Source organism: Arvicanthis niloticus, chromosome 8, assembly GCF_011762505.2.
Source record: "Arvicanthis niloticus isolate mArvNil1 chromosome 8, mArvNil1.pat.X, whole genome shotgun sequence".
Taxonomy (NCBI): Eukaryota; Metazoa; Chordata; class Mammalia; order Rodentia; family Muridae; genus Arvicanthis; species Arvicanthis niloticus.
In genome coordinates this window covers 32,530,742-32,553,294 of record NC_047665.1, presented here as the reverse complement: position 1 = coordinate 32,553,294, position 22,553 = coordinate 32,530,742, and the positions used below count along the sequence as shown (strand labels likewise).

Genomic DNA, 22,553 nt, shown 5'->3' with positions numbered 1-22,553 from the left:
AGACTTACTTTCATGCTCTTTCTGGGGTATAATTGCCCTCCTTATATTGGTGCTTTCCTGCTATTATTCTTTGTAGTGCTGGGTTTGTGGAAAGATATTGTGTAAATTTGGTTTTGTCATGGAATATCTTGGTTTCTCCATCTATGGTAATTGAGAGTTTTGCTGGGTATAATATCCTGGGCTGGCATTTATGTTCTCTTAGGGTCTGTATGACATCCATCCAGGATCTTCTAGCTTTTATAGTCTCTGGTAAGAAGTCTGGTGTAATTCTGATAGGTCTGCCTTTGTTACTTGGCCTTTTTTCCTTTACTGCTTTTAAAATTCTGTTTTGTGCATTTTGTGTTTTGATTATTGTGACGGGAGGTATTTCTTTTCTGGTCTAGTCTATTTGGCGTTCTGTAGGCTTCTTGGATGATTATGGGCATCTCATTCTTTAGGTTAGGGAAGTTTTTTTCTATAATTTTGTTGAAGATATTTATTGGCCCTTTAAGATGTGAATCCTCACTTTCTTCTATACCTATCATCCTTAAGTTCTGTCTTCCCATTGTGTCCTGAATTTCCTGGATGTTTTGTATTAAGAACTTTTTGCATTTTGTGTTTTCTTTGACAGTTGTGTTAATATTTTCTATGGTATCTTCTGCACCTGAGATTCTCTCTTCTATCTCTTGTATTCTGTTGGTGATGCTTGCATCTATGACTTCTATCTCTTGTATTCTGTTGGTGATGCTTGCATCTATGACTCCTGATTTCTTTCCCAGGTTTTCTATATCCCTGGTAGTCTCCCTTTGTGATTTCTTAATTGTCTCTACTTCCATTTTTATGTCCTGGATGTTTTTGTTCAATTCCTTCACCTGTTTAGTTGTGTTCTCTTGTAATTCTTTAAGGGATTTTTGTGTTTCCTCTTTAAGGGCTTTCACCTGTTTATCTGTGTTCTCCTCAATTTCTTTGAGGGTGTTAATCATCATCATTAGAAGTGATTTTAGTTCTGACTCTTGCTTTCCTGGTGATATGGGTAATTCAGGACTTTCTAATGTGGGAGAACTAGGTTCTGATGAAGCCGAGTACTCTGGGTTGCTGGTGCTTGTATTCTTGCACTTGCCTTTCCCCATCTGGATCTCCTTGGTGCTACCTGAGCTGTCTCTGACTGGAGCCTTGTCTTTCCTATTATCTTGGTTGTTTCAGAACTGTTTGGGGTGAGTATTGCTGCTGGGGTTAGAGCTGAGGTCCAAGCTCTGCTCAGTGTTCAGGCGGAAACAGGAAGGAACCAGTGCTCTGGGCCAGGAGTGAATTCCTGGGTCCCTGTGGGTCTTGGTTACTCCCTGTTTGGGTAGAGTATTGCTGTCTCCTGACCTGAGATACTGCCCAGGTTAGAACTCCTGAGAGCCCTGCCACCTCTGGGTTTTGTGAGGTTGGGTACAGAGCTGCCTCCTGGGATCTGCTCTATGCTCGGGCCCAGACAGGAAGGAACCGGTATGCCCACCCAGGAGTGAATTCCTGGGTCCCAGTTACTTTCTATTTGGTGTGAGTGTTGCTGTACCGCCCGGCTTAGAGCTCTTGAGAGCCCGCTTCCTCTGGGTTCTGTGAGATTGGGTGCGATCCCTTGAGTGCTCAGGCCCAGACCGGAAGGTACCAGTGCTCCTGGCCAGGAGTGAATTCCTGGGTCCCTGTGTGTCCCGGTTACTCCCTGTTTGGGGTGAGTGTTGCTGATTCCTTACCTGAGATACTGCCCTGGTTAGAGCTCTTGGTAGCCCAGCTTCATCTGGGTTTTGTGAGGTTGGGTGCAGAGCTGCTGCTGGTGGTCTGCTCAGTGCTCAGGCCCAGACCGGAAGTCCTCAACAAGTAAAATCTTAATCACTGGAATGGTATGTGGCCATTACAAACATGAATCTAGCCTGTAAGTGCTATCATAGAAAAATATCCAAGACATATATAATGAAAGACTAAACACACTATAGGCTTAGGCCACATAGTAAGACACTATCTATAAAGGGGAACATGCTAGGAATGTAGCTCAGTTGGTAGAGTGCTTGCCTAGCATGCACAAGGCCCTGAGTTCAAGCTCCAGCAACACATAAACAAAGTAGGTGTGGGGGCGCCCCATGGGCCTATAATCTCAGCACTCAGGAGATAGATGCAGAAGGATCTGGAATTCAAGGCCATGGTCAGCTCCATAGCAAGTTTGAAGCCAACCTAGACAGAATATCCTGCCTAAAAAAATAACCACCCCATCCCATGAGAACTTAAGATAACACTAAGAAAATCCATCCACAAGTCTGAACTCTTAAAAAAAAATCATTTTATTGACCCTTTACCATACAAAATTTATTCAAATTACATCCATTTGAAGTGGTAAGATCACAGCTGGAACAGGTCACCCTGTAACAAATCTATTTACAAAATCCATCATAAAAGCTTTTGTTTGTTTGTTTGTCTATTTTTACATTATATTACATTATTTATTTATTTTTTTTAAACTAGCATACAACACAAAGCTAAACTGATTAGTAGTTTGCCTACTCCCACTGTTGGGAGAAACACTTCCTTTTTACAAAAGCATGTACCCCGTAGGAAAGACATTCCCACACCCTGCCAACTGCCACCCAATCTCCTCCGCAAGGCATCTTCCTCAGATCCCTTCTCACACACACAACCTGCCATGCACACACTTGGATTCTTACTTCGTTTTTCCTGAAAGCTAAAGCTTTAAATACTGCGATTCTATTTACAGACAGAGCTACACGAACGACAAAAAAAAAAAAAAAAAAAAAAAAAAAAAAAAAAAAAAGGCAAACAAGAGTCACAGGTGAAACAACAAAAACAAAACACAAAAAAACCCAAGGCGACGGTCTTAAAAAATTACAAACCAGCTAGAAAATATTCTGGCAGTGTTTACAAATGAACTGCTATCTCTGTACAAAACTGGTAAATAATGGCAATGTGAGCGGACTGTATCAACTTAAATAAAACGGCTATGTACACAAACACACGCCTAACACTGTTTGACAGCTCATGTGTTGCCCTTTATACAGTTTTAATTGAGGCTCACGCCGTCTTCGTTCGCACACGTGTAACTTTCAGCCATTCCGTATGTGAGCTTTTAGTAGCAGCAACTCAATGGTACCAGGGAACCTGCATCTCAGGACTTAAAGTAACAAAAATACTGTAGTACTCATCTACCTTGTGTGCCAGATACTACGAGCAAAGAAAATGCCTAAATGCAAACAGAATATAATATGGATGTCTCACACTACGAACGCCAGTTAAGCCCCTTAACTGGAGAAAGTCTTATGCATGAAAGACTTCTTGAAGACTTATTAGTATTCCTTTCATTTCTTAAAACAATAAATACGGCATTACAATACGAATAGTTTCAACAAGAAAAGTCAACCAGACACACAACAACCTAGAGCCAGGTGAGTTCAGTCATTAGACTTTGGGGAAAGAAACCCAGCCCTATGCGGCTGGCAAAGAGAATTACAACAAAGCCAGAGCAGAGGCAGCTAACCAGATGAGATAAATACAGGGCATGGGGAAAGCTTGGCATAAACGGTTTCCCATACAGGAAAAAACCCCACAGTGCATTTCCAGTAGGCACTTAACACGAAGCTCCCCCTCCCTCCTCCACCCCAGTGCTTCAGCTCGGACCACAAGGATTATTCTGTACCAAGTCCAGAGTGTGTGAGGGGAGGAGGCCGGGGCTGGAGGCTGAAGAAGAGAGAGGAAGATAGTCTGCACCTTTTGATTTTTCTTCCCAAACATACACCACGCATACCCACACACAGAGTTTAAAGTGCCGGTGTCTTCTGTCTCCACCCCCCCACCACCACTTTGCATATTGTGGAAATCTATCTAGAGTAAACTGGCCAGGGTTCTTGTGGTTTAGTAAAAGGTTTTCCCAAGGGATATTTTCAACTCGATCAAATGTGTATGAGTTGAGTGCCTACTACGTGCCTCCTGGGCAGGCCAGGCACATAGTGTTTCAAACTGCTCAGCTGGAGGTTAGTTTTCATGACTAACTCACTTCCGCAGCCCTTAGCATCCAAGGAATGGATTTGAGGTACTATGCCATATTCAACACCAGGACAAGATGGCTGTTGCCACCCGCCAGTGGGAACGCTATTCTTGGAAGTAACTGGAAGGGTCCTTGCTGACACAAAGCCTCCAGTTTGGGACACCATTCCTGAGGAGTAACAAGGGAGTCGCCCTGGCATTCTATCAGTGCATTTCCTGTCTCCTGTCCTCCCTTAGTCCAAACTCACCCACTCACAGTGGATGGGGTGAATGGGTTCTAGCTAGAACTAGTCCACCCCCAGACACAGTGGGAGCTCCTCGTTCCAACTTAAGGAAGCGTCCCTGATAGAATGCCACTCACACCATGGGATGTCTTTCTCCCTAGGGCCTCTCCACCTGACCGCATCCTGAGAAGTGGTCTCCCTGAGTGTGGCATTAGAGCCCTTTCCCCGGTCGCAGGGGCCCGGGAAGCCCAAGGATGGAGGGATCCATGCCTGCTGCTCCATGGGACAGCTGTATCATCTGGCCCGAGGTCCTCACTGCGGGCCACTCGAGCCAGCGAGCTCCAGATCTGTTCTCGCTTCAAGCTCCCCTCCTGGGAAAGGAAGCAAGACAGAGGATGCTTCTTGCAGAGGCTGGTGGACCTTAGGTGACACAGGGTTAGATGCTTTCATCAGTAGAGGTGTTCTCCCTCTGCTAAAGGAATAGGAATTTGCAAAAATTGCCTTAAGGTAAACAATTCAATTGAAATAGTGATGGGTGCCACAGGAATGCTTCGATGGCAGCTAGAAAAATAAAAAATTCTAAAACAACCCACAAGGAACTCCTAAGTCGCAAGTAATCAACCGGAAACTCACAAATACGCAGGATGGGGGAAGCGGAAGTGGGGTATGGAGACAGGGAAATCCACAACAGCTTCGAGCAGCAGAACTCTACCAGTCTCTGTATCTGCAATGAGTACTTGCAAACAAAGTTCTTCATCCAAAAGGCTGTGGAGGCTCTTGCAGCCTCCTAGTGGGACACGTGGCCCATAGCTTACACTGAATTATGAGAGTAATTTAAATATTCCTAAGAGCTGAAGAAATCCGTGTCATTCCTTTGCATGACTTCAAGCTTGCATTTGTGGCAGAATTCCATTCCATGTTTAGCAGACTCACAAAGACATGCATTCTGCAGAGAAGGCACGGCTTGAAATGCTATTACGGGAGAGTGCTGTGTTCCAGTGGGCCAGGTGGCCGGACCCATTCAACAGCCCATCCATTAGGCACAGCAAGCCAGTCCGCAAGGAAAGGAGAGGAAGGAGGGGGTAAAGGACAGGTGAGAGACACCTGATTGCACATCTTCTCGCTTGCTGACTCGTCAGGAAGATTTGGGAGCCTGGGACCAGGCAGGGCTTTCCCAAGGGAGCCTGCAACTGTGCGCTTAGAAAAAAAAAAAATTTAATTCATCAAAATGTCAGCTTTGTTCTGAAGTTTACTTCATGATACTCTTGGAGGAAGAAGGTAGGAAGGGACAACACTGCGATACACGTTCTGATTCCGTGATAAAAAAATATTGGTTTATAAGGACAGTTTGTACAAAGCCCAATCAACTACACATGAAGTCCTCCACCAGGGGCAGCTTCTCCAAATCGTAGGCATCGAAGAGATCGCTGATGCCCTCTTCCTCCCCCAGGCTAAGCAGATAGTCCTCTTGGAGCAGGGGAGGCAGTAAGTTCACAAAAGGTCCTTCAAGGTTGGAAGGAATTTGGTCCTCAGTCTGCTGTAAAAGGTTGGCTGGGGAGGCCAGAGGAGAGAGGTTTGCTGTGGAAACCGAGCAGTCACTATGTCCTGAGTTGTTAGAAGCCAAGTCTGTAAGGGGAGTGGAAGAGCGGGGGAGGAGAGCCAAAATTAGGAGAAAACAAAAAACAACCAACCAACCTACTTTTTTTGGGAAGAATGTACATGCTGCTGCCCCTCAGCTCAGTGTGGCTACTTGAGGACACAGATCACCGTTAGGCTAACAGGCACGAAGAGTGACATCACTTTGTTTTGTTCTAGTCTACTCATGTTTAAACTTTTTTTTTTTTTTTTTGAGAAAGATTTTTTTGTATCTTTAAAACCAAGCTGAAGCTCCCAAGAGCTTTTGTTCAGTGGAAGGAAAGGAGAGGTGGGGTACGTCCCTGCTGTTTTCTGACCACATCCATCCTCTCTTCACTGCCCTGGAGAGGAAGACTCAAGACTCTGACCAAGGCTTGTCTTTACAATCCCATCCCTAATGATTTCAGATGCATCATCCAAGATGTCAACTCAAGCATGGCTGATACCCAAGACTGTCTACAGCCACTGTCTGGTACACCAAGTCAACAGTTTTCTGCTTTCAAGAGTCTGCAGGGTCTTCATCAGGGGTGAGGGACCATTTGAACCAACATCACTATTTTAGTCTACAAATTAATAATAATGCCTCAGGAAAGTATTCTGATAACATGCAGATTCTCTCCCCATCTTCTCCATACAACACAAAGGCTTTAACAGGAGCAGGGCATCCTACGGCCAACTGGTGGATACCCAGGACCCAGCAGCAAGTTCAGAATGGACATGGAGCCTCTTTCCTGCCTGTTACAGGGCAAGCACAGCACCCTCTCACACCAGGCCTTTAGCATGGTGAATGATGGAGCAGCTAGCGTCACCCATAAATTCCAGGCCCACTTGCAGGCACGGACCCTGTGAACTGGTCCTGCCTAGCAGTTTGGTTTCTCTGGCAAGTTTGATGGGTTACACATGACTCCTACCAATAATGGAAGTCTAGTGGACCCAAGCATTTTGTTAAGACTTAGAAATCTTTGTTTACCTTTGGAAGTGGGCTTAGGGATATTCCCATTGTGGTCTTGGTTATTTGTTTTCATGGGTCTGTGTGTTTCCGTCTCTTCTGGACACAAGTAAACCTCAATGGGCCCTTGGGTACTTGCCAAATGGATTTGTAGGCTCTAGAAACAAGAAAGAGATCAAGTTCACTTAGAAATGAAAACCAAAGCACATCTTACCTAAAACTGAAATGGAAGGGCGACATCGTTGTTCATTTTGCTCCCCCATTCTTCGTCTGTCAGTACTGACATTCTCCCAGAGCAGGGGCCCACAAACAACTATAGTCTGAAGGTCAAATGCAATTCACCATCCAGTTTTGTAAATAAAGTGTTATTGGGACAGAGAGTTTGTGGCCATTCTCATGCTGCCTATATTGCCTCTGGCTATTTTCATATTACATAGTAACATGTTGGAGAGTTTATTACTTGAATAATCTAAACAGAAACTATGTTGCTTACAAAACCAAAGACAATTAGAACCTGGAGCTTTAAAAAGTTTGCTGATTCATGCTAGAGAAATAATTTTGGGGGCGGGTGCTTGGGGGTGTCCAGGTCTTTTTTAGCTGTATTCTTTTCTTACAAACTATTTAACGTTCTGTTAAATGTTCCAAATAATGTATTTCTATTAATTTCTCACAGTAAGATTTTCTAATATTAAACTCAAATAACCAATTTATAAACAGCATTTTAAAGTGTCAGGAGCTTAAGTGAGTAAGAGAATAAATAAAGCATATTGATTTCTTTTTAAATTTGCTTGTTTATTTTTGATTCAGGGTTTCTGGGTGTAGCCCTGGCTTTCCTGGAACTCACTCTACTCTGTAGACAAGGTTGGGCTTGAACTCAAGAGATTCACCTGTCCCTTCCTCCCAAGTGCTGGGATCAAAGGTGTGCATCACCACTGCCCAGCACATTTTTTAAAACTATTTTTATTTATTTACTTTAAAAATAATTGGATTATAAGGGGATTTGAAAAAGAATTATTAATTTATTTTCATGTGTACTTGTGCTTTGCCTGAATGCATCCTTATACATCAGCATATATGTTGGTGTTGTGAGAGGCACTGGATCCTCTGAGAATGGAATTATAGATGGTTGTGAACTGTGTGGATGCTGGGAGTCACCTAGGTCTCCTGAAGGAGCAGCCACTGCTCTAACCACTAAGCTATCTCTCCAGCCCAAGACTTACTTTAATTACTTTTATTTTTAAAAAATTATTCTTATTATATGCGTTTCTGTGTTTTCCCTGCATGTCCATCTTTACACCATGTGTATCCCTGGGTACCTGACAAGCTATTAGGTAGTTGTTAGCTACCACATGGCTGCTGGGAATTGAACTAGGGTTCTCTTGCAGAGAAATAAGTGTTCTTGACCACTAAGCCATCTCTTCAGCGCATTATTTAAAGGTATGTTCTTGTGTATGTGTGAATATAGCTTCCTGTGTGTGGCTGGTTGCCAGAGGCCCAGAGGGCACCACATCTTTTGGAGCTGGAGTTCCAGGTTCTTAGGAGCGGCTCTACATAGGTGCTGGGAACCAAACTTGGGTCCTCTGGGACCCAAGTAGGGGTCAGTGCTATAACCACTGAGCCATCTTTTCAGCTTGCTCAGCACACTAATATTTAGAGGCCCTCCTCATCTAGGTCATAACATTGGAATTGTATAAGGTGTTTTCTTTGTATATTTAATATTTTTAATATTTTAGGTATTACCTTTAAATATTCTAGGTATTTTCTTTTCACTATAGTTCCTTTTTCTTATAATTACAGCCTAGACTGATATCATCAAAGTACACCTGAAAGCAATTATAAGAACGCTGTCCTACTTTCTTACAATATTCTCAGTTATTGATTACCCCAAGGTCCCATTTAATTTTCTCACAGTAAACATGCTACAAATGATTTTTTAAGAATTCTTAAAATGGGCTAGGTCAGAGAGCTACTTCTAAACCCTCTGGAGCTCTACCCATAGTGGGGACTGTCCATACACAAGGCAATCAACATCAAATTTCTTAAGTGGTTCAAACTGATCACAACCACCAGATAACAAACTGTAAAAAAAGCCAAGTTTAAGAGAGACCGGACACTAACGCCTGCTGTGACCACAACACCCTTCTAAATCGAAACCAGATGTATTGGGCATTTAATAAGCAGGGAACTTTTGGACCCCATTTAAACTTTAGGTTAAGGGAAATAAATGGGAAAGAATTATCGAGTTCTTGGGAAGGGGGTCAATGATTCTTCAGGTCAGGTATTCTGGAAAGTTCTCTATAGATGGACCGCGTCGCCGTCTCCTTACCTCTACTGAATCAGGCACTTCAAGTCTTGTTTCTGGAGGGGCTTTCACAACTATAACAGTTTGGTCTTTAAGGCCACTAATTTTTCGAATATCTTGATATGTAACATAAGCTAACGTGATGAGCGTTAAGGAAATCTTCCATCTAGTTGCCACAGACATAGCTATCATAAAAACAACGCAACAGACATAGAAAATTACCCATGGTTTCATGACTTGAAAGAACAGGTATGCCTCCCCTTTTGGATTGTTAGATAAATGGATTCCTTATGGCTCTTCCTTTCTGGTTGATACTTAAGACTAAAAGAAATCTATACTTTATCTTGCCAATCTTGTGTACTGGTCTTCCATGAACTTCAGTGAAATGCCCTGTCAATCAAATAGATTGACAGGTGGCCCTAATTTGCAGCGGGGTGGGGGAGGTAAGATTTACTAATCAAAATTTGAGACCACAGCTACTTCTGCTTGCTATTAGCAAGTGTCAGCAGGCACCAAATGAATGAATAAAGAGCAAACACATCAGGGGAAGAATGGAGACTGCTGCTCCGCAGACAGCCTGTTTACTTGAGTGCACCTGGGCTGCTGTGATTACATATTGCCTGGAGATCAGAGCATCATTATTTCTGTTAGAAAAATTACCCTTGTTATTATTATCACTAGAACATTTCAGGGTTCCCAAGGAGGTGAGCAGCTCCCAGGTGCTGAGCAACTGAATGAATTAAGATACAATGACTTAGCTAAAAAGAATAAATTAACATTTCACGACTCTCTGTAGTTACTTCCAAGTACTGAACAATTCCTCTAAGTGTCCAGGAAGCTAAGCCTTAAAGGGTATCATGAAAGAGCACACCACTTACTGGATGACAAACGTGCTCACACAAACTCAGCTAGAGACAGACATTCAGCAGTAGAGACAACAGGTTCAAGGCTTTCTCTTGATAACTGACACGGAGGAACACATTTGATGACGTGTTTCTAGTCAATCGTTTAAAAATTACTTGTGTGTACGTATGCATCACAGCAAGTGTGGCAGTCAGCTGACAACTTTTAGAAGTCAGCTTCTCTTCCTCCACCGTGGGTTCCATAGATCAAACTCGGGTCACCAGCCAAGATTTTGCAGCAAGAAACACTTTTATCCAGAGAGCCATCTTATCTGCCCTTTAGTGAGATTAAATTAAAAAAACAAAACAAAACAAAAAAACCCAAACCCTTATTTTCTTAAGTGTATGAATATTTGAATGCATATAGGTCTGTGCACTGTGTGCATGCCTGATGCCTGTGGAGGTCAGAACTCTCATATTTATTTATTTTTGGTTTGTGTTTTGAAACATGGTGTCTCACCATGTAGCTTTGGCTGGCCTGGGCCTTGCTATGTTGACCAGGCCTGCAGCCTTCTGACTGGGCTTAAAGGTCTATGACGTAGTCAGCTTTTAAAATATGAATGAATGAATGAATGAATGAACCCACACACTTTGGTGTTTGCGTGTACTGGACTCTTTTCTCCAAATTTCAGCACTTAAAGCAGGAGTAAGTGTGATGCTCTTGGAAGATTCTAGGCTTTTGGCCACCATTTAGCCCACCGAAGAAGCCAATGGGAGCCTTTCTGGAACACTCAATGGTTCTATTTTCTGTGTTTGTTTTTAGAGAATACTATATAAATTGATAGTCAGGTTTTTAACCTTGAGCCCACTGTCAACGCTATGTGACAGGAGCTTACTAAAATGAAACTCATCTACAATTACTCAACAAGCTGCAGGAAGCAGAATTTCAACACATCTGTGAACAAGCTGGGAACTGAATGGAGGATTGAGATAAATTTCATAAGTTCATTTTCTAAGTTACAAACTTAAACGTGCTTCATCTGATGTGGCTCCCTCTGAAATCTGTTTCTTGATTAGTGGTCCCCTTCAAGAAAACTGGTGTGTGTGTGTGTGTGTGTGTGTGTGTGTGTGTGTGTGTGTTTTGTAACAAAGGTCCCAGAAAAAGTCAACAGGAATGACAGCACTATAAGCCCCATGTTTAGGACAGCTGTCAATCATGTGTAATCATGCAGCTTTTCCAAACCGGAGCTCCAATTCAACAATGAACTAAAAAGCCCCATGTGAATGAGTGGGTATGTGTGCCACAGTGCATGTCACAGCATGAGCTATGAGGTCAGGAAAACTTGCAGGAGTCACCTCTCTCCTTCTACCACCTGGATCCCAGGGGCCAGACTCAGGTATTTATGCTCGGAGGCAAGCACCTTTACCTACTGAGCTACTTACTGTTCATTTATTTATTTACAGACAGAGTCTCATTGTGTAGCCCTGGCTGGCCTGGAACTTGCTATGGAGAACAGGCTGGCCTCAAATTTACAAAGATCTGCCTGCCTCTGTCCCCCGAAAGCTGGGATTGCTGCGGGGCTCTCCACACCAGGCTCTCTTATTCTTAAGATTTCATTTAATTTTTTGGGACAAGGTAGACAGGACATACTCACTATGTAGTTGTAGTCAGTCTGGAACTCATTACGTAGACAGGACTGGTCTGGAACTCTACCTGGCTCCGAACACTGGTATTAAAGGCACATACCACTATGTCTTGCTTTTTCTTTCTTCAAAGACAAGATTTCCAGGCTGGTCTCAAACTCCCTAGGCACACACAGACAACCCTGAACTCTTGATTTTTCTGCTTTGAGTACCCTAGACTAACTCTAAATGTGCTAGGGTACCCAGGCTGGCTTTAAACCCCTGATTTACTTTCCAATGCTGCTATCACAAATGTGCAACACCACACCTGACTTAGAAAAGAATAATTGTTGTGTTCTTGAGATAGGGCCTTGTAGCCAGGGTGGCTGTACACTCAGGACTCAGTTTCCCTGTTGCCTGGATTACAGGCAGTCCCAGTACACCCAGATACAGTTTACTTTTCTATCTTCAACTGTAGCCCAACCAGATAGACTCAGCAAACTCCAACTGCTACAATGTCTGAGGAAAAAAAAAATAGGGGCGAGAACCTCAGCAGTGACAGCTAATGTGAACTAAAATTCTGGGACGCCACGGCAAATCTGCTGAACGTAGCCATCGATATTGATACAGACACCTTGCAAGATCTTTTAATAGTGTGTTCTTATGATGTGACTGTACTCATACGTTTCCACCATACATACCATGCTTTAAAAAATAGTTCTCACCTGGCTGTCAACACTGATAATGATTCCACATAGTCTAAAAGTACTTTATTCAACACACACGCACACACACGCACACACTGCTAGTTTGCGTGATACCAGAGTAACAGCTATCTACCTCGTGAATAGTTAGTCTGTCATCTCTGGAAACAGTACAGAAGGCTCTAACCACCAGCAGCAGCACAAAGGATATCTTTGATTCTCTGAATCCTCGGTTAACAGTTTGAGGTCCAGGGTACAGCTTTGGATCAGCTCATCTAATTTCTTCTCTTCCTGACTGAGCTCGGTCACTTCTTTGGAGAGGCCTTGACACTGGGCCAGCATGCCCCCATCCTCAGACAGACTGCAGCCCCTAGAACCCAAACACAGATTATGGAGCTTTACTGGAGCTAAAGGGGTGGTGGAAAGAAAAAAAATCAGTCCTCGGAGGCCAATAAGCCCCTCACCCACATCGTGTTGTTTGTTAGCCAAGTGTCAGGAGCAGAGCTTTATAAGTACAGTTTAATAAATATAGTCACGTACTTTTCACACATCACAGAAGTCAGATGAAAAGCTATTTTCAGGGTCTTTTTTTTTTTTTTTTTTTAAAGTCTAATTGTTCAGAGTCTCAAAATTCTGAGGGGAAAAAAAAAACCAAAAAAAAAAAAAAAAAAAAAAAAAAACCCAGCCACCTGGTCCCCTACCACTATCACCTAACACACACATCCCCGGGGGCAGACGAACAGGTGTGCTAGGCATCTGTGAGAAGAAAGACCAGTAGTTACCAGGATTCTCTAAGGCACAGGTCAAAGTGAGTCCCCAAGCTGTCCACGACTCCACACACAAACACAGTTAAACCCGTTCAATTTTAGATGGAAATCTACTCAATTTTTTTCAACACTGGGGACTCTACTCAGTCAGGGCTGTCTTTAATGCACACTGGGCAAGTTCTACCACTAAGTTACATCCTCAGCCCTCGAACTGTATTTACACAGTTTTCTTTTTCTTTTTTTCCACTCATTCTGAGTGTGTGGATATACCATGCCATGTTGGGAGTACAGAGGCCAAAGGAAAACTGGTTCACTCCTTCTACCTTAATGTTTCTTTCAGGAACGGAATCTAGGTTGTCAGGATTTTGAGGCAATCCTTTCACTGGCTGAGCTGCTTCGCCAGCCCTCAAAGTATAGTTTTTCAAAACATTTCCTAACCAGTTTTGGCTCTTTTAATATGATTTAATAGTTCAGTGTCGTACTTATGAAATCCCTGGCTCTGTCCGTGACTCACAAATGACATTATCATGCAGAGTTAGAAACATTCGTCCACACATCTCTGCAGAAGAAACCCAGACATTGAAGTCTTGCCTTCGTTGGCAGAGAAAATGTGTTATCTATTAGAACTAGGGGGGAATCTACTTCATGACTGTGTTTGTTCAGAGGCATACACGTGCATCTACAGATCACACATATGCACAGGTGTTAAGTGTGACGGCTAAAAGCTTCCTTCCCAACTTATAATTGCAGAGGGTCTACTGAATCCCACCATCTTCTTGATTTATGCTAATCAAATACAGACTCATCAATATCTGAACAGAAAGCCTCTGTTGAGATAGGGCTGGCCTCAAACTCCCTATGTACGGGAACTTGACTCTGAACTTCTGATTGGGGCTATTTAATACCACATTCAGTATATGTGGGGCTGGGGACCGAGGCCTGGGCTTCATGCCTTCTAGGCAAGCACTCTACTTACTAAGTAAGCTCCATCCTCACCCCTGGCTTTCTACGTATAACTCTGAGGGGGAAAGAGAAAATTGGGAGAAAGAGGAAGAGGCAGGGGCTAGAAGTATGGGTCTGAATGTAGAAGCTAAAATTTGGATAAACTGAGGCAGTCATAAAGGCCCCCGAGGAGCTGGCTGGTGCCAGGGAGAGGGGGCTCCTACTCACATCCACTGGACGTTGTTCTTCGACTTCTTCTTAATGAGGTGGATGCCTTCCAGCACGTTGGTGATGTCGTAAATCCTCCTCTTCTGCACCTTGAGCACCTCCGCTGCCTTGTTCAGATCCAGGACCCCATCAGGTGACTGGCTCAGGAGCTGAATAAACTTCTTGGTGAGCAGACCGAGTGACGTATCATAGCGCGTTTTTTCTGAGGGAGATTTTGGAGCTTAAAGAAAAACAAAAAACCGAACGGGTGGGGGATAGGGGGAAAGGTAAAGAAATGAAGGGTTTCTTCGCAGCTAAGCAAGCCCTCTTTCCCATGGCAGCCAGATTAGTATCTAAAGCAAAGCTGGTTGTTGTTTGGGGGTAAGTTACAGAAAGCTATGAGGCTGTTTTATCAGAAAAGGAAGAGATAATAAAGACTTCCTATCGGGTAATAACATTTCCTTGGACTCTTTGTCAGTAGTTTCTATGTTCTCTTACCCTATTCTCTGGGTCAAGGCGGTGAATGGCTAAAAAGTCGCTGAAGCCTCTGGGAATCTCATTTAAGAAGCCTAAACTCATGGGTCCAGGTCATCTTTGTTCAAGACAGGGTCTCAAACAGACTCTCAAGCAGACCCTTCGGGTGCTGCTATGTTATCTCTTGTCAATCCATCTTTCAGAAAAATTCTTATTTTGATGAAAAATAGCCCCAAAAGTTCAAGCTCCCAGCTCCTTTAAAGGAGACATCATTACTTAGTATTGTGCTATTCTTCTGTAGGAGCTCACGGTGAGGCTCTCATTTAGTCCTTCCACACAGACTGCAGATGCGGAACAGAGAAATCATGGGCAAGGAAGAGCCAAGCCTAAGCTGGCTTTTGCACTAAGTGCAGAAACAGAGGAGATACCTGGCTGTTTATAATGTATTCGTTTCCTTCCCAAATGACATGAAGACAGTGTTCACTGAGGCAGAAATTAGCTGGGACTTAGCACAACTCCTACTTTCTCTTTTTGTTCCTTCCTGAGACAAGGTATCGTGTACCCCAGGCTGGCCTTCAGCTCACCACGTGCTGAGGGTGCTGCTGAACTCCTGACCTTTCCCCGTCCAATTCCCAAACGCTGGGACTAGGGATGTGTGCTACCACTGTCAGTTTAGGTGGTGCCGGGGACTGAGCCCAGGCCTTCTCATGCTAGGCAAGTTCTGTCTAGTTTCTAGGCTACGATGTGAAGAGCTGGAGAACGACGTTGGCAGAGGCATCATTTATGCCACCACATGCACCTCCACCCTTGCACTCAAATGATGTCCATTAAGTGACGGGAAAATTAAATTTGACCAGTTTAAAATGCAAATGCATTCAGGTACTGGAGTGACTACTGCCTTTTCCTAGGTGCCAGAAGAAATTGTATTTATTTATTTATCTTTGGATAGGCACAGAAAGGAATAAAGAAGAAAACATGCCAAAAATTTTCACACCTTGGCACCCTTCCAGCCACAAGCTTTGCGAGTTGGGAGTCCCACACCAAGGAGAACAGGGAAACAGATGAAAGCATCCTTACTTTTTGGACTATCAGGACTCCGCAGTGCAGCTCTTCCTTTGCCCTTGGGGGTTTTTAGACCATCTGAGAGGTACTGATGGCCACTCTCACCCAGCTCCAGCCTTCGTTTTGCCTGTAATCAGAAGGGGAGATAGCTGTCACTGGTTCTTGTGTGTGCTGTCCTTCTCCTGCTCTACCCAACTCTGTGGCTTGTCATGCCCCACAGTCAGGGTCTTACACAGAAGCCCACCCTATCACACAAACTCCCCGCCCCTGCAGTGATGCCGGACCTACACTTGGATGGTTGGACAAAGTGACTCTTCAGCTCTGGCTTCATCATTTATGCACTGTTTCAGTGTATGTGCGGGGCACAGGGCTGGTTGCTAAGAACATCTCATGCACTATGGAACATAAGTTCACATCTGTGGGGATTTCTCCATCTCACCTGGTTGGATACTCCTCCTTGTGCTCCCTAAATACTGTATGTGCTTATACCCTAACACTTACTGGTTACTTCTCTGTCTCTCGTTTCCTTTAAGTCAGTTCTCATTTATCTTAGCATCCTGGAGCTTGGCGAAGAGCCTGGATCTGTAGGTATTCAATCACACTTTCTATATACATTCGTCAAATGAGTGATTCAGAGGAACACAACAAGGCCACAAATGGCCCTTCATCAGAAAAAATAAACATCGCAAATATACCATCACGAGCTACAACCAACAGCACTAATAGCTGGCAAGTAAAGAAACTTCATGTAAGTTTTGAACTTATTTTTCACTCCACTGAATATCCCTTTTAACATATTCTACATACATACTGGGAACTGCAGTTAGGAACCGTGGTAAGCAAGGATAGGGATCACTTCCTTCCCTGGTGTATAGTCCAAGACAGAAGACGAAGTGCTTGGGAAGCATTTAACGTCCAACTATTAGGTGTGTTTAGAGCAAGGCGTCTCCACAACTAGACACCCGGTGGGACAATGTCTACCAAGCTCCCTTTAGGAAGCTTCTTTTAGTGAGATTTACAACTTCAGATTAACTGCCTATGATATGGGATACAGTTCACTTACCAGAGGATGATGGCTATCTGGCTTGCTAATGAAAAGTTTCTGGCTAATCTAGTCCAATAGCAGCAGGCATTGATCATCAGTTTACCCCAACCTACACACTATACTCTACAAGTCTCAAATACTCACTGGAAAAAAAACAAAACAAAACAAAAAAACCCAACCAAAAAACCAGCCTATGCATTTTGTGTGCGTAGAAGCCAGAGGATAACTTCAGGTGTTGTTCCTTGGGTGCCACCTATCTTGATTTTTAAAATAAGACTTTTTTTTTTATTGGTCTCAAATTTGTATATTAAGTTAGTCTAGCTGGCCAGTGAGTGAGCTCCACGAATCTATTCCTCCAGCTCCCCAGTGCTGAGATTCCAATACACTCCAGATATCAAAGCTTTTTATCAACCAACCCATCCCCTCCAGCCCAACAGCTTATTAATTTTGATACTGATTATGTTAAAATGATACTTTGGCTTTATAAAAGACTGAGTATTACGCGCAGTATGCATGTGTGTGCGCATTACTTTTCTATTCGACAGGGCTAAAGGCTCATCAAATGGCCCAGGAAAGACAACCCAGCAATTTGCATCCCTCAGATCATTGCCTGCTCCCAGCTCTCTTGTCCAATCCATGTATGTTGCATAGTTTTGAGTTATCCTGGCCACTGTTCCCTCTCTCTCTCTGGAGAACCAGCCTTTCCCCCTCAGAGTTTGAGTGTATGTGAGCACACCTAGGTTTGGCTAATGGCAGTGCTGTCTCCTGGCCCACCCCCACAGCGACTAGGTTCCATGGTAGAAGGCTACAGCTGGGGAAGGAAGGGATGACTCAACTCTGAGGTTTTTCCTGGAACTATAGGCAAAAGCTTTAGGCTTGAAAACAGGGATAGAGAGAAAGGAGTCTGACTTGGCTCCTGCATCAGGAGCAATACTTGGTCTTCTCCACACTTTTTTTGTTGCTTTAGCCAATAAAAATATCTTTACCAAAAGGTCTTTGGGTTGAAACACTGGAAGTGTGTTGTAAGCAGCAGGATGTAAGTCAGGATGGGCCGGGGTGTAACAGGGAGCTGCAGGGTCCTGGTAGAATGTAGAATGGTAAGGTTTGTGCGCATGTGTGTGTGTGTGTGTGACTTCTTGTGGCAATTGGAAAGCTGTTAGAGATAGGGGCTAGACTGCCTGATAGTAAGCCATCGTGTTTTGATCCTGTTACGTCCGTCCATGAAGAACAACCAAGAGGTCAAACAACTGTCACCTCTACCCAAGGCAAAGTCAACAGAAGGCAAATTTGAAGTCTGGGATCCAGGAAGAGCTCAGAGGCCCCAAATCTGCTTACTTTTTCAGTCAAGATCTATCCTCTGGCCAGCAGCTGAGGTATGTGACTTTTGCCTTATCACCCTAGGCCATTTTAATTTGTGTTGAGGGAAAGACCTAAGAAAGCACAAAGTCCCCAGAGGTCTACTGCTAAGAGCCTGAGCTCTAACTTCAAGGACCAGTAGTTTCCATGTGTGACTCTGGTTACTAAGCATCAACAAAGCAAACCAATTCTAAATATCAGACAGTACAATAAGTGCTAGGTGATAGAACACAGGTCTGTGATGTTTCCGTCTCTTAAGGGTATTAATCATGAGGCATAGAGACCTACACCACAAACAAGCTATGAAAGAAAGGCAGCCCAAGATATCCTTTCCAGAGTGTCCAACTGGGCAGGCCATTAGCAGCTCCATCAATCATCCCGTCCCTACCAAGTCAGTTCACATCTGCCATCCCTGTTGAAGACACAAGGGGCTATGGAAAATGATCCCTATATGGTGCTCCACTTTCTTCCGTGGGTATTTCTGCTGGTTTATTTTATCCCCTTTCTTCCATTTCATGAATGGGAGGGCTGACTAGACTTGAATGAATGACACATTTCCTCTAAGTCCCTGATATGAACATGCTTATAGTGTTTGGACTCTGGGCAAAGGCTACATTTTTATCTGTGATAGGGTATTGTTGTTTTAATGCTGAACATGGCTAACTGAATCCTATATACTTAGTAAAACAAAAAGCTAGATTAAATAGTGTTGCCTCCATTGACTTATGCAGCTGAGTCTCTTCTGTCTGTTGTCATTTTGTCTGCTCAGTGTGAGCATCTTGGTTGAAAACTGTGATATGAAACATGTATTTGGTCTTCATTCGGTGTTCTTACACATAACTCCCCGAACCTCAGGATTTTCTGGTGACCTGACTTTGGTATGTTGATGAGTTGAGGGGTGGCAGTAACTAGAGGGTTGGGGCTTAATATTATTACTTTTGTGCTCCTGTGACAGAATACTTGACAGAAATAATGAGGAAGGAAAGGTTTATTTGAGCTCATGGCTTTTGGAATTTCAGCCCATCACAGAGGAAAAGGCACAGTGGAGTGTAAGCTATAGGGAGTACGGAGGACGCTAGCATCATAGCACAGTGACCAGGACTAGGGACTGGTGTCTCCTTCAGAGGCATGACCTTAGTGACCTAGGTCCCACCTCCTAAAGATTCCATAGCCCTACAACAAATAACTCCCTAAGCTGAGAAACAGCATTCAAGACAAGCCTGTGAAGGAGTGTCAGTCTCCAGCCATAATAGAGAATTTAGCCCCAACTCAAATCTTCAGTCAGGGAAAGGGGGATAATGGTTGAGCTGGCTGTCACTGGGCAATAATTAAACCAATCATGCCCATATAATGAAGCTTCTGTTAAAAACTCAAAACACTGGGTTCAGAAGGCTCTGAGTAAGTAATCATGGAGATTGATAATCAAGGGGAGGCACCACACCCTTCTCTGCACCTCACCAACCATCTTTGTCCTCTGGAATTGCCTTCATATTCAGCCAGTAAGGATGAGTGAAGTGCTCAGGGCAGCTGATACACAGCTGGCCAGTCAAAAGCTCAGGTAAGACGACCAGAGGCTTGGGGACTGAGCCCTTTAACTTGAGGTAAAGGGAAAGACTGATAGCTCAAGCCAAGGTCCTGCCACAGCCTTATATGACACCAGTGTGAACTATGTACTTGATGATGCAATGGCATTGAATGATCTCTTCATACGACAGTTGCCATCACCTTCCGTCCAACGTGAGAAGACGGAAATTTACAACACCCAGCAGTATTCTCCAAGAGCCCAGAACTGGTATGCCTCATCAAGGCTTATCACTGTGTCACGAGAAGCTTGGGGAATAATGCCACATAAAAACATTTTAAGAATCACTGCAAATCAATACCACCTTTAGTTTTTATTTATATGTATGTGTGTAGGTGCCCACAGAGACCAGAAAAATTATGAATCTCCTGAAGCTGGAGTCACAGGCAGTTTTGGGCCACCTGCTATGGGTGCTGGAAACTGAACTCCAGTCCTTTGCTGGAGGAAGAAGCACTCAGTCAGGGATCCACTTCTCCAGTGCCTTATTCATTCATGTATCTATTTGCATGCATGTGTACACAAATCTGCATGTGTAGGTGTCCTTGGAGGATTGAAGAGGGCAGTGAAGCCCCTGGAGCTGGAGTGACAGGAGTCTGTAAGCCACATGACATGGGTGTTAGGAATCCCACTCCTCTGCAAGAACAGTAAGAGCTCTTACCCTCAGGGCTACCTCTCTAGCCCCTTGATATTGCCGTCACAATAAACATGAAGATGATTTTATCCATTAAGAAAAGCCAAAGCTGTTCTTTCTATAATAAAGGCAAACTGCACTTTAATCGCCACAAACAGGTAAATGTGAAAAGCAAGATTTTTCTCCTGCTCTTGATCCCCAGGTCCCTTTCTCAAAAATAAGCACTGGGAAGTTACTTGGACAACAACTTTTCAGATATTCTATGTAAATAAATCTAACTACATAGAGATATATACCACCATAGTATAATACTGTCTTTTTTTTTTTTTTTAAACAAATAACAGCAATGCCAACACTATTTTATCAACAACAGGTCTTGAAGTGTGATACCTGGTACTGCGAGTAGACACTGCTTCCTCGTGTCTGCATAATATCATAATTAACAAACTACAGTTTTACTTAAGCTGTGACTGAGCATTCAACACTATTATATAATAATTTCTCCATAAATGTTAATGATGACTCTGTGGAATACGTATTAACACACTCTTTCTGTACTGAGCTAATTAGTGAATGTGGTCTGTACAGATTCTAAGCAACCTTCACTTTTCTGATGCAGGAGATGAGTGAGCGTCCTCTGCTTCCGTAGCAACTTGTGGGCTGCCACAGCGTGATTTTACATGAGACTGACTCATGGTCCAGAAGTTTCATTTTTTAGATAGGATCTCACTATATAGCCTGGAACTCACTAAGTAGTCTGGGCTGGCCTTGAATCTACAGAGGTCTTCATGCCTCTGCCTCTGAGTGCTGGGATTAAAAGTGTGCCAACATGGCTAGCCCAGTAGCTCAAGTCTTCCGTGGTTTAGGATCCCCAGAGCAAGCAAAGGACACGCCCACCATACATTTATTTATTTGTTTATTTATACCGAATAAGACAAGGGATCAATCTCTAATTCCCTACCACAATGCTTTAGTGTTGTAACCTGTAAGAGATATGTGTATATAACTGTGTCTCTCTGTGCATGGACTGGAGTTTAAGCAGCACACACCACACAGAAAAAATACTGTGGCGATTAGAGTTGCAGAAAGAGATATATGAGCACACGGGGGGAGTTGGGAGCATAAAACTGTTGAACAAAAGTTCCTCACAGGGAGAGAGGCGTGGAAAGATCCATGGCAAGCTAAGCTAGGAAGTGGGAGCAGGAAGATGAGAACGATGCTAGCCTGGACCACATAGGAAGATCCATTATCAACGTTCATGCTGGCTATTTCTGTGAAGTACAATGAAAGGAAATGAGGCAATGACGGCATGCTTATTTTTGTAACATTTTATTGTATTTTTAAAACGGCCACATCCACATATTAAACTTTGGACATTTAAACAAGCAATTCCACAGTATAACCCCAACAGGTATTTCTTCTTGGGCATTTGTGTAGCAGTTGAGGCAGGATGACAAACATCTTTTAATCCCAGCACTCACGAGGCAGAGGCAGGAGAGTTCAGTGAGTTGTGGGGCCTCCAGGGCTACTTAAGGAGACACTGTGTCAAATCAAACAGCCATTTCTCAAATATTCGTCTCTTCCCAGTTGTGTCCACCATAAATGGGCAAGTCTTGGAGGGAGAAACAATGGTGCCTGCTACTGAAGAGGATGCACACAAACCAAAAGGAATGCACCGGGAATCCTGCAGTGAGATCTAAGAGATAAGTTCAGATCAACATCCTGTGTGAGCTTGTGTGTGAGGAACCTAGAGAAACCAAAGCTGAACAGGTGACCTGAGGCCCCATGTCATCTTCCCACCATGATTTCCTGCATTACAATCAGTACCCAAGCTCAGCTATTTCCCCTCTTTCTGACTTTTAAACTTCACTATAACTTTAATGTATGAACTCACTTGGGGATCCAATTCTCCATTTATGAGAGTTTCTAAAGGAAAAGTAGCTGCAAGCTGACACACAATGCTTAGAAGCCACTTAGTCATGAACTAGTAGTATCTGCCTTCCTTCCTACGCATTTTTTTTTTAAAAACTTATTTCAAAAATTATGCTGTTGTGTATGTTTGTTTCTGTGGGAGTATATGCATCTGACTGCAGGTGTCCTCATAGGTCAGAGATGTCAGCTGTCCCTGGAGCTAGGGTTATAGGTGGTTGTAAGCCACCCAACATAGGTGCCGAGAAGCAAACTCAGGTCCTCCGGA

At 43.5% G+C, this 22,553-nt stretch overlaps 1 protein-coding gene across 4 annotated transcripts in view; it reads right to left on the bottom strand.

Annotated features, from left to right (window-relative positions):
* Nucleotides 1-2,274: 2,274 nt before the first annotated feature.
* E2f3 (E2F transcription factor 3) overlaps nt 2,275-22,553 on the bottom strand; it is a 76,793-nt gene continuing 56,514 nt past the window's right edge. For 2 of the 4 annotated variants that reach the window (XM_076939214.1, XM_076939216.1), the window contains exons 2-7: nt 15,758-15,869; nt 14,228-14,429; nt 12,502-12,660; nt 9,146-9,260; nt 6,841-6,976; nt 2,275-5,861 (exon numbers count right to left, since the gene is read on the bottom strand). In XM_076939214.1, the coding sequence (XP_076795329.1) occupies nt 5,599-5,861; nt 6,841-6,976; nt 9,146-9,260; nt 12,502-12,660; nt 14,228-14,429; nt 15,758-15,869 (987 nt within the window). In that variant the 3' untranslated portion in view covers nt 2,275-5,598. Of the gene's footprint in view, nt 5,862-6,840; nt 6,977-9,145; nt 9,261-12,501; nt 12,661-14,227; nt 14,448-15,757; nt 15,870-22,553 lie in introns of all 4 variants that reach the window. The other 2 variants (XM_034509551.2, XM_076939215.1) reach the window with 1 other exon arrangement.